At 33.3% G+C, this 12,886-nt stretch overlaps 1 protein-coding gene across 1 annotated transcript; it reads right to left on the reverse strand.

Annotated features, from left to right (window-relative positions):
• Window positions 1–1,875: 1,875 nt before the first annotated feature.
• Window positions 1,876–6,977, reverse strand: LOC145642271 (uncharacterized). Its single transcript, XM_081693391.1, has 5 exons — window positions 6,253–6,977; window positions 6,081–6,151; window positions 3,995–5,818; window positions 3,037–3,175; window positions 1,876–2,864 (listed from the first exon to the last, which is right to left on the reverse strand). The coding sequence occupies exons 1-5, from the start codon at window positions 6,413–6,415 to the stop codon at window positions 2,179–2,181; spliced, it is 2,883 nt and encodes a 960-aa protein (XP_081549517.1). The 5' UTR covers window positions 6,416–6,977; the 3' UTR covers window positions 1,876–2,178.
• Window positions 6,978–12,886: the final 5,909 nt, after the last annotated feature.

Below are 12,886 nucleotides of genomic sequence, written 5' to 3' on the forward strand. Positions count from 1 at the left end.
TAGTATATCTCTTATCTGTCTTTCTAAGATTTTAAAGAATTTACATTACAATTTTTACAATTTTATACCATTATTAAAAGTGTTATGTTAGATTTTCCACAAATTAGCCAAAAGAGCTCAACAAATATTCCCCAAAGTGAATCACCAAATTTCGACACCTTGTATTCCATTAACAAATACTCACCTTGTTCCAAATAAATTTTGACATGTTTATCCATAAGATCCGTTTTAATGTGTGAATAGTATCAAAGTCCAAAAACACAATCACATTTATAAACTAATACGAGTAGTAGTAATGGATTATTTTATTATGCGAATCAAAGTGTACGTGTAAATTTAATAGAGACGCAAGTAAGATTAGAAATTTAGAAGGTGTAGTTGGCTAAGCGATTGAGACAATGTTACAAGTGTAAAATGATTTGCTTGGAATAAACGAATAAATGATGAATAAGAGGAAGAAGAGATCAAATGGGACCCAAATGTAAACTAGGCAAAGACAAAGTAATCATAGTTGAGACTTTGAAACATAACATGTGAAGGTGGGAATCTCACTTTACTCTCTTGTTCTCGGCCTTCTGTTCCTTGTGTTTCCAGCATTTGGTGTTGTTTTAACACAAGTTTTGGTCTTTGTTTTTCTTGCCTTTTTTGCCCTTTTTCTTTGATTCCCATCATTGCTTGCTTCCTAGTTTCAATTGTAATCATGCTTTTTCTTGCCCTAATGAATTAACTAATTATGATTTTATGGATTAACTAGGATCTCAACTATGATTACTATACTTGAACAACTTTGGTGGAATTGAAAGAATGACTTGAAAGTCTCTTGATGTCAATCAATATTACTGTTGGTTCACATTATTTTTGGTGGTTAAGCATATTACATTTTATGATTTTTTCACAACCACAAGTACTTGTGTTACTGTTCACTGATTTATAAAAGTTGAATAAATGCTAATTTTAAAGCATCATAACAATATTCTTGACACGCTACTATTATACCAAAATGAACTATACTATAATTAGTTTTGATCTTCAATCTACCGTATTATAGAGAGCCATAAAAGACAACAATAAGGACGGAATTTGGTCCCAAATTCTAGGTATCACTCACAAAAGTTCAACCAACTAAGCTAGTTAGCATATACTCCGTACAAAAGTCTTTTGTTACTCTCTTTTTTCTTTTTCCACTAACATAATTTTGGTTTTTTTTTTTTTTTTTTAGGAAATTTTGGTTTATACCTTATACATGTGCTAAAAAAATCTAATGATTTTTCCTTTTAAAAAATAATGATTTCTTTCAGAACAAATGAACAATACTTGTATTTGCTAGAACTCGTTCACTTGGGCTTGAGACCATAACTCGAACTGGGCTTCAGCCTTGCATATGGACTGTATCATCAAACATCAAAAATCTGAGTTTGCAGTTTTACAACATGTTACTAATGGGCATAATAGATGTATGGACTGTATCATCAAACATCAAAAATCTCAGTTCAGCTCAGCTCAACTCAGCTCAGTTCAATTCAGCTGAGTTCAGTCAATGAGAACAGGCCCTAACTTGCATTCATGTTAAACTAGTATTTGACTTCGGGCGATGGACGAGTTCTAACATGATCACAACTATCAACTATGCCCTTAAGCATGAAAATCAAGGTTGTATACTCTTTACCATATTGTACTTTGTAATTCGTTAACTTTTGTTTTGAAAGGAAGACATGTAATTCGAACATATGATACATTGATATAGCTTGATACTCGTAACAGTAAGTGTTTAGTGTTGAAAGCTTGAAACATGAGACTGAAGGTTTCAAGGGAGAGCACCATATGGCTGATAAACTTGCTTTGATCTAATAGTTGAATGGTGAAAACCGAGCATGATTTCGGAAAATTAAGAAGCTAAGGTTTATTTAGCTCTTGAATTTTAAATATTCGAGTATGGTACTGATCAAGAGGAGTTACAAGCTTACAACCTTCCAAGTACGTTAAATACTAAACCTTCCAGAAAAAAATTACATCTACTACTTCAGGATTAACATTATAATACCTATGTGAGAATTAAGTTACCCAATAACCCTCCAATGTACCACTTTCATTTGTACAAAAATTTTAAACAGGGGGGACTGGTAATTATCAGTTACAGATTATTACATAACCGGCGAAAGTTCTGCATTAAGAGTAAGATCAGTAAACGCGTAAGTTGGACCTGCAAAGGTCTGTCACAATTTCATCAACCAAGATCTGAACAATATCTTGACTGATCTCGGCACCCATTTCATATGCTTCGATATCAAAATCTGTCCATTTACCCAATGAAGTACTCATTTCCCTCTCTATTATCCCGTCTGTTGTGTTCCCGGAAAAGCTAATCCACTTCCTAACTTCTTCATCGAAAGTTTTAATCAAAACTTCTGCATCGATGCTCTTTGGTAGCCTACTCCATGTCCTGAACCCAGAATCAGAATACCGAGTGTACTTTACATCGAGGCACTCTACAAGACAGTCAAACAGAAATCTCCGTAACGGGTTATCCTCTTTTCTCACCTCAATACCGAGAATGATGCTGTCTTTCCATGCTGCAACAACAAGGGATTCTAGCTCATCTAGAAATGGGCCTATGAGAAAATCTAGAATTCTTGATGAACTAGGTGCAGCAGCATTGCCGAATAAGAGTTCAGCATTTAAAACAATCTCCTGAACGTAGTCAAGCTTGGTTGTGGTTAATTTAGAATGAATGCGATTGACATTCTGTAGTACTGCTGAGGCATGATTTACAAGATCAGTCACCACCATAAAACCACAGCAGCGAGGCTTGTTCGTTGATGATGCAGAATCCAACAGATCAGTGTCAGAACAGACCATCGGTTTAACTGTATGCCAAAGTAAGTCTGTTAAGTCAAAGTACAGATATGTAGAAGACGCAAAAATCGCTTCAGAAACGGGTTTATTATGTAAAATATAAACAGCATAGCTAAAAATCAAACACCTATGATGTAAATGTTATTTAAGACAGGGCTCACAATATCCTCAGAAATCATTTACCTGAGTTATCATCAATGCTGCTTGAAATGCAGCTATCATTTGAAAATGAGGCGTCAAGAACACATCCTGGGCTAAAATGGTCAACTTCACGAGAAAATCCGTCCGAAGATCTTTTGTTCCTCAACTTGGCCTCACAGGCCTGTGAAAAGAAAAAAATAAAAAATTGAGGACCAGTTGTCAGATAATGGAAATGCATCAATTAGACAATTACTTCCTACAACACCCACTTTCAAAAATACAGTCAGGGGACCACTTGTAAGCTGAAAATGCCAAGATCACAGGATTGCAATCAAGCGACACGAACGCCGTGATATATAGCCTAGTCTTTTCTTGCAGATGTATGATTCTACCTGGAACAAATTTTAACCTGGACAGAAGTCACAGAATAGCTAACGGGCTTATACTCAAAGGAAAACAGACGAGAAACATGTCATGGAGACAGACAAAGATGATCAAATTGCTTAAATAATGATCACATAGATGATGGTTCAGCACTTCAGCCAAAGGTTATGATGTGGCAGACTGCATATACACGTTCACGCCCGTTTCTTTTGTTTAGAATAATACAATTAACATAAATATACTGTCCTTGGTCTATGAGTCTCTTCGTGGAACTATAATTATAAGGTAGGTACACAGTATATCATATTTGATACCAGTCTAACGACTATATATTAAACACGTAAGCCATGAGCATTTGTAAATGTGAGAAACAAATCTGCTAAAGGTCAAGAAATCCTAAGTTTTGTGACACTGAGAGACTGAAAGAAGAATGCAGATTTCAAAGGCATTTGCAAAGTATCTCAACCTTCCAACATAATTGAATCACACATCTCTTCAGTGAATTTTTTATGAGCTTTAAAAATGCAAAAAGCTAACTAAAGATAAAAAAAAACTAACTTCAGACAATGAAAATTAACCAGAGTCCAAAGAACAAGCAATTTAAGCAGAAACTGACCTGAGAAACACTATCTGTAACTTCGCTATAGCACTGTGAATCTTTTGAATCAGTTCCAAGGGATTCATCCTCACATGAAACTGGCCTCTCAGCTGTCAAAGCAGATATTAGTTCCTGAAGAATTGAAGCAGTGGTTCTTGCAGACGGCATGAATCCTGTTGCTGCTTCATTTTCTACTTGGTTAGAAAGTTCCTTCAACTTTTGCTCCAATAAAGCACCTAGAGCATCTCCATTCATTTGCAAATAGTTTTGGGATGGTTTTCTCACACTGGTTTCTTCCGTTGTCAATTTATGTTGTAGATTCTCGTTAGTGGAAGAGTGAATCGGATCCCTTCTTTTGGCACCCATTTCATCAGAAGTTGTCCCTGTAGCTGACTTTACTGGGGAATTGAAGGTGAAAGAAACAATATCAGTATTTTTATTACCTCTTTGGCCAGAAGGCCTGCCTCTGAGACCAATTTGATTTGCAGGTGGAGAATGGATTCTTGTCCCATTTCGAGCAACAATATTGACCTTATTACTTCTTTGTTTATCGAGTATGGAACTTGCAGCATGTGCATTATCAGCTGGCCTATTAACATTTATAGTCCTCCTTTTCCTAACTGGACTGCTTTCTGTTGCTAGGGATTCATTCTTCCCTGTACAAAATCTTCTTTCTGTCTCAATAATGCTATCAGGTTTGCTGGGAGCTCTTAGACGGCTCCTGCTCACATTTCTGTTGAGGGCAATAAAATCCTTTGTTCCATTAACCGGATTGACAGCTGCTGGAATTCTTCTTCCCTGTGTGTTTGCTATTCTAGACTTTGGTGGAACTCTATCTCCATGTAACAACTGTCCATGCCTCTGAGCCCTATGCTTCGTGTTAATAGAAGGTGATGCATCCTTCTGGGAGGTAAACATCCTGCTTGCTGGTATCTGCTCATGACACTGTGACTGATGCACCTCATTCCTGAACGTTTCGTTTTGAAAGGGTGATCTATTATCCACTGGCTGGGCGGTCACACTTTCAGACTGATACCTGGTTTTCAATAGAACCACATCGTTTTCATTCTCCAAATATACAGCCGGTCTTGGCCGACTTTCTTCCAATCCATCAAAGAAAACCTCCCTAAAATGAGACCCTTGCAAATCAACATCCCTATATTTGTCTTTGTCATTATATCTCACATTCACCTCCTGCTCCAACATGTTCCCACAACTTTGACAAGCAGCTTGTGCATTCAACATGTCATTATCCAAATCAACCTCCCCTCTCACCTCATTCATCACCCCCTCCTTCCACGGCTGCTGCACTCCTGAGTTAGAATAAGTAAGACTACACCTAGCACGGTTCGTTGCTTGTATCCCAGGTTCCAAAATCCTAGCAGCAACATCAATCAACCTAGACGAATTCCTCCCCATTTTGGGACTCTTCACCGGGGAAGCAAGCTTCGGGTGGTGGTGATGATGATGTTGATTCTTCCTAGACCTTGACAAAACATTCCTAATTTGCAAAGCCTCAGCCCCAAACCTAGTAACCGGCTTCCTATCAGAACCCCCCGTCTTCTGAATCTTTTGAGGTCTCACATTCCCCTTCTCCGGACTTAAACTCAACTCCTCCTTAACCAACCCACTACCAAATTTCTCTCCTTTACCCTTATCACATTCACTCTTCGTCGAATCCTTGCTATACTTATCATGCTCTACAACCGGACGAGGCATTGTTTCCAATCCCATTAACCTAGCAACCAACCCAGGAGCTTTCATTTCATGCTTTTTACTCTCTAAACCCCCATTTTTCTTCGATTTACTCGAAAACCCACCGGCATTGCTCTCATCAGCCATCTACAATTTTGTTACATACAAACACAATTCAGCAATTTCTTGCACTAGAAATGTACCTAATCAAGTAATTATTAAGCAGCTTCAACTCGATACAATTCAAATTACACTATCAACGTGACTATTAATTCGCGGAAAAAAAGAAAATCCACTAGGGTAAAAAGACAGTACTCCTTATCCAAAAATCAAACATTTATATCATTCAACACATCAGACTCAAATCAAGCAGTAAAATTCAGAGTGTAGTAAGAAAATAACAGCATACCAATAAATGCTTATGCTTAGTCACTGGCAATTTCTCCTCCGCATTGAATTTCTTCGAAACTTTCGTACGAACTGACAATTAAACACCATCAAATTCAGTAAAATTAACCCCATTAATTCCACCAAAAAAATAAATATTTAATTTCTAAAATTACTAAAAATAAATAAATAACCTGGAGGAAGAAGCTTCTTGGGGAAGAATTTGTTCTTGGAAAACCTCCGATTCCAATCAAAAAGCTGGAAAAAAATCCCAACACAACCACCAGCCCTTTGAATTTGCGGCTTTTTCTCAGTAATTGCTAAAGCTGATGAAGTTCTTGCTGATAAATCACTCATTTTTACTATTTTTTCACATAAATTCTTCAGAAAAATAGAATTAATCAACTAAAATAGAAATGGGAAGAATTAATTAGAAACCCAGATTTGAGAATGCATATTCTGAGAACATCAATCTTCATAATTTTGGAGTAAAAATGCAAACTTTAGATTAAAAATAAAAAAGGGGAGATTCGAAAAAAAAGAGTAATAATGAGTGAATAATAACAAGTAAGATAAAAACGAGAATCTCTGATTATAAAAGCGTGAAAAGGCAGAGATTTAAGCATACATCGCAATCACATTGAAAAGGGAATCTAAAAATAATAGTAATAATTAGAAAATAAAAGAAAGTTATGATCTTTGATCTGGGTTTACAATGCAAATGACAAAAACCCTAAAAAAAGAAGGAATTGAAGGAGAATAGAGAATAGAGAAACTGTTATGCTTCTGAAAAAACAGGGGAATCTTTAGTAAAATGGATGAATTTTCTCTCTCTAAAAAATGAGATATCTCTATCTTAGTTGGTTTGGGTTTGTGGGGAGGAGAGAGAAAGAGTGAGTTCACAGGTGAGAGTGAAGAGAAGTGGTCACACACTCACTGAGTGAGTAGAGTAGAGTGGAGAAGTGAGAGTATGAGTACAAAATCACAGGGATGGGGGAAGGTTGAAAGGAGCGTGTAATTAATTAGTGGGACATTTTTTGACCTAATTATAAATCTAATCTTATGTAATTACACTTTTTTGGGATGTCTTTTGTTAGTCATTGTCAAATAGTGGTGTCTTTATGTCTAATTTGGAGCTAATAGTCTTTTGTTGTTGGCTTCTTTGATTAATGCAACTCATCTACCCAAAATGTGTAGTCTACTACTTTATGCCTCTATTGTTACAATATGACTTGCCTTTTGGGTTTAATTTTTTAATAATATAGTATAGGTAAGAAAAAATGTCCATAAAGTTAAAATTTTGTATAGGTTAATCGTGTCTCGGTTAGCAGACAAGTTCCCTAAGTAGTTAGTACAACCCTTATCACTTTAACTTTAAGTTTGTGATATACAAACCTTATCACTAGACCAAGTACTCCATCCGTCCTTTTAATAGAGTCTCATTTCTCTTTATTATGTGAGTAATAAATGCAAGAAATCAGACTCTAATAAAAAAGAGGAAAACTTTTGTATACACCCGGTTTTCAACAATTTACTGTACATCGGGTACACTTTTGTCAGATTTGGTGTCACTTTTGTCAAATTTAGCGTCACTTTTGTCAAATTTATCAATGAAGCATAAATAACTTTTATATATGTCAAGGTAACTTTTGTGCGTTTTAGTGTAACTTTTGCACATTTTATTGTCACTTTATAACGGATGTTCAGTAATTTACTGAACATCCGTTTTATTTAAAAGTAAAAAGAAGGAGTACTATTTAGTCGTGTTATCATTCTACACTAAGGGTTTGTTTACTTCAGCTTATTTAAGTTCAGTTCAGCTCCAATAAATTCGTTCAATTCAGTTCAGTTCAATTAGTTCAGCTCCTAATTTCCTTCTCTCATAAAATATTCATTTCATTTCAACTCAGCTCCAATCAGTTCAGTTCAATTTAGTTCAGCTCGATTTAGTAAATGTGAACATGCCCTAGGTGGAGAATTCTCATGAAGTTAAGAGTATAGATAATTATTCTTTGTGAAAAATAGTGGTGATTACCTATGAATAGTGAGGATGACAATGACTATTTTGTAGTACTCCATACACTTTTTGTTAGCAAAAAATCGAAATTGAGTAAGTTTAGTTTTAAATTTTACAAGTTATTCTTTTAAAAATAACTTGGAATTAGACCTATAAAGTAATATGTGGTTCTAGCTCTTTTTTATAATAATAATAATAATAATAATAATAATAATAATAATAATAATAATAATAATAATAATAATAATAATAATAATAATAATAATAATAATAATAATAATAATAATAATAATAATAATAATAACTATTTAGGGTCTGTTCTTATTGATTGAACTCAGCTGAACTGAATTGCGCTAAACTGAACTGAAATGAATATTTTATAAGAGAAGGAAATTAGGAGTTGAACTGAACTGAATTGAGCTGAACTGAATTTCAATGTAAGAGAACAAACCCTAATAATTAGTGAATTTTAAATGCCTCTATTAAATACAAGTTAAGTTCAATTTTTTAAAAATATAACTAAAAATTAGACCTACAAAGTAAGTACTTTGTATTTTAGAAGTTAAAAATTTGATTATGAAGTGGAGAGTTATAATATTGAAGAACATGTAATTCTACCCTATGGTTTTTAGGAAAAATAATGAATTAACTTGTCATTTTTTTTAAAAAAAAATAATTATTTGAATTTTCAAATTTGAAATATTTTCAAACAAATATTAAGATATAGTCTTACCCAACATTGTAACAAGCATTTAATTGGAAAAAAAAAAACATGGAACACCCTATAAAACAAATAAATAGAAAAATGAATAAAACAAAAATAATATTTAGGGCTACTAGTTAGTATAGGACCAAAAACAACGTAGGGTAGTGTAGGATAAGAGGAGAGAGAAAAAGGTTCACCACAAGCGCGCATGGAAGAATACGCTCCTACTGTGGGAACGATGACACTTTAAAAGTTTGGAAACTAATTTTGTTTTTTATTAATATTAATCACATTTCTATTTGTTCTTTTTATACCTCACTTTTGCTAGATTACGCCACTCCTGTACAGTCTGCTGATGCCCACCTTCCCAAATTATTTTTGGGCTTTCAACCAATGGCAACGCAAGTATTGTATTAACCGTTTTTTAATAATTGCTCCATTTCTAATACTAAATGTATATATTGATGTAAATATTTGATCAGTAATATATTTATAATAATTAAAAAATAATAATTTATATATTGAGATTAGTTCAAATTTCAACAAATGCATACAAGATTATGGCTATAATTGATAAACGGTTTTTTAGTTAGTTTTTGGTTATTGGCTTTTTATGTTGCCAAAAAAAGTGTTTGGTAATTGATTTTTCATTCAGTGAAAGTAGTTTTTAAGTCAAAATGAAAAAGCTGATATAAATAGCTTTTATTGTTGGCTTTTGACGTACATGTGGATATATGGCTACGTGTCAACCGAAGAGAAGGCGCGTGAGGTCACGGCAGAAGTAGGGATGTTTTGCTTAGAATGTCACGTGAGTTGGCATAAGAGCCGGCACGTTACCAACAAACCAAGGAACGATGTTTCGGTTGTCGGTTGTACTGCCTATGTCAATGAACCCAAATGCCTAACTCACTCCTAAATCCTAAGTAACATCATTATTCACTAGGCATTCATTAATGGAGTTTTATGAAAATGATCAATTTTTAATTACTTAATTAGAAATGGTATTGCACTAATGCTACCATTCTCATAACTTTCGTTTACCTATGATAGCATTGTTAGTTTTTATTACTAGCTACTCTAATTGTCTTGTTTTCGGTAAACTTAAACAAACAAAGTAACAATCAAATAATAATACACGTTGAATATATCAATGAATAGAATCGTATGTTAACAAAGTTAAAGTTGAAAGTATAGCTTTTAAAAAAAATGAGGAACCATATGTTACATACGGAGCTTAAGTTAGTTCTATGATGATAATTAATCATAATTTTTAAAGTTTGAATCTCACTACTCACTAGGATACGGAGTACTAAACAAAGTTACAGAGTACTAAACAAAGTTACGGAGTAACAAGTGTATTTCTGATGCATGTGGAAGTACCCAAGTTTTTTTCTTCACAAAATAAACAACATCATTTCATGTATTCTTGTGGTAAGGACTGCACATTCCAACCTTGAGGTTGAGGTTCAAGCGTTCAATCCAATTTGTATTGATTTCTTACTCTTTCCCCTACTCAAAATATCTGACTTTCAAATATCGGATAAAAAAACGCAAAGATCGAGATATGATCAGGGTGATTTAAGGACAAAAAAAGGGACCAAAATCCAAACCCAATCCATTCCAATCCAATTGTTTTATATTTTGCACACCTCTTTAAAAAAAAAAAGAAGGGTCAAGCTGCCATCCTTTGAATCTTACGGGTCATTTACCCCTTTGCGTGATTATAGAGAATATTGGGCCTGATATTGAGCTACAAGTCACGGCCCACTAATGCTTCAAATGACAGCCCTTCAAGTTTGATTGTATCCAGTCCAATTTGAGCTGAATTAGCAACTACAGTAGGTGGCAAAATTAATAAGGAATACTGTGTTTAGCATCACTTTATCTTAAAATCATTCCGAATAAGGTCTGGTTTTGTTATTTATGGGAATTTCTTTTCAGAAAGAAATTCAATTAGAATAAGTTTGGGAAAAAAGAAGTTTATTAAGCATAAAGGGTATATAAATTCTGATATAGATTTATAATTTTTCATGTCCGAAAAAAAAAATTAAAAAACTATAAAGTCCTTTTTTTTTTTAATAAATAAAGTCTATATTTAGATGAATTCAATTGCATAAAATTTGGGCAAACACACCTCCACTATATTAAAATTTTAATTTCTTAGCGTATTCGAACCTAACTAGAAAATGATGAATCTAACTATTACGTAACGATTAGTTGCCAAATAAGATCATTGTATATTCAATTAGTGAAACACGTCCTCTTAATTTAGGGCCTGTTCATATTTACTGAATTGAGCTGAACTGAACTGAACTGAACTGAACTGAACTGATTGGAGCTGAAATGAACTGATTGGAACTGAACTGAACTGAATTAAACTGAACTGAACTGAATTGAGCTGAAATGAATATTTTATGAGAGAGAGAAATCAAGAGCTGAACTGATTGGAGCTGAACTGAACTGAACTGAACTGAAATTAAGTAAATGTGAACAGACCCTTACTCACTCCGTGTCAAAACGTTTATTAGAAAAAAGAAATATTCCGATTACATCGAATGTAACCCCTATGCCCTATCCATGGCTTCCCGTACTTGTCATATAGCACCCATAAAACAATAACTAGTCCAAGATACAGCAATTTTTTGTTGGCAATCCCACAAATCTTTACGGCCATTCCTTCTTGTCGTGGAAATCATGTTCTTATAACGTGTACTTCTTTCTTTTTTATTTATCTTTTAATTTGCATTCAAATCATATGTAATTTGTACACTACTTTTCTCCCCCTTTTTTTTTTTTTTTGAAAAGATGCCATGTGACATTCAAGAAAGTTAAATCTTTTGATTTCCTTCGCTTCGAAAATACTCTCTTCATTCTCTAATACTTGTAATTCCATTTTCCAACGTGTTAAAATCTTAAAGGAACAAATAATATGGAGCATAACAAATAAAAGAGTAAACTATTTGCGTTGGAGTATTCTTTCTATTCTCGCTCTAAAGATTGTTTCGTAGACTTAAAATTGACATATATATAATTAAATTAAAATAACTCAAGTGACTATTATACAGATTACAAAGATATTATAATAATGCGGACGAAAAGTTTTAAAAATTTCACTTAATTAAGAAAATAAATTGGGATAATCTTTAAGATATTAAATTAAAGGAATATGTATATAATACTCAAATATTTATGCATTTTGCTTTGTCTATAAAATTGTATGGTGCATAGATTTTTATGATTGGGTTGACTTTGATTGTTCAGAGGATTGCTTTGTTTTAGAGTACAGACCAATTTTTTGCACACTGTCATGTGGCAAGCTTTTACAGAAGTATATTTTTCGTACCCCCAATAATATTCTTCTACTTGTACTCGTATGTAAATAATAGTTTAGTCAACAACTCACTATAATTAATTATCGAATAATAATATAATTACATTCATTTCTACTCCGTATTATTGAGAGGAATAATGTTAGGTGTTTTAAGGTTTACTTTATAAAAATAATTGGTTTTCTTTGCTGAAAATTAATTTTAATTTAGAGGTATAAATAAAAGTGCACTAAAATCAAATTAAAGCTAAGCTTCTTGTAAGATAAGAATAATTTCTGAAGGAATATTGCCAAGAAAGTTACAAGCCCATGCTTTACTTTGAATATTTGCTTTTGTAAAAGTTTTTAAATGAAATGCTTTTTTTTTTTTTTTTTTTTTTGCAGTACACTTTACTTCTAGAAAAAATAGACAGAGAAAATTGTTCCAATTTGATTCCAATATTTTTATTAAATAAAAAAATTTATATATACTAAACCTATATCTATAATATGTAACATATACTCGCATAGTAATTAAATATGATCCAAAATTGACCACTTATACTCACCTTAGCTTCTATACATGTTTAACAATTAACTTTAGCTTATTTTATTGACTTAAACAATCTTATGATAAAAGATAGAAGTGTCAAATACCAACCGATTTGATCTAATCTGAACATAACTCGATCCATATTTCGATTTATACTGTTATATAGACATAATACCTTAGCACGAGTCAAATTAAAACTGGACTAAACTCGGCCCGACTCAAACAAAAGCAACTCAGTAACCCAA

Source organism: Chenopodium album, chromosome 8, assembly GCF_948465745.1.
Source record: "Chenopodium album chromosome 8, dcCheAlbu1.1, whole genome shotgun sequence".
Taxonomy (NCBI): domain Eukaryota; kingdom Viridiplantae; phylum Streptophyta; class Magnoliopsida; order Caryophyllales; family Amaranthaceae; genus Chenopodium; species Chenopodium album.

What these genes read in the sequence shown, in the direction of transcription:
- LOC145642271 (XM_081693391.1), bottom strand. Translation starts at nt 6,415, where the DNA reads ATGAGTGATTTATCAGCAAGAACTTCATCAGCTTTAGCAATTACTGAG. An exon ending in CAAGAAGCTTCTTCCTCCAG is followed by an intron (nt 6,152 to 6,252) that starts GTTATTTATTTA and finishes TTTAATTGTCAG; the next exon opens with TTCGTACGAAAGTTTCGAAG. An exon ending in CTAAGCATAAGCATTTATTG is followed by an intron (nt 5,819 to 6,080) that starts GTATGCTGTTAT and finishes ACAAAATTGTAG; the next exon opens with ATGGCTGATGAGAGCAATGC.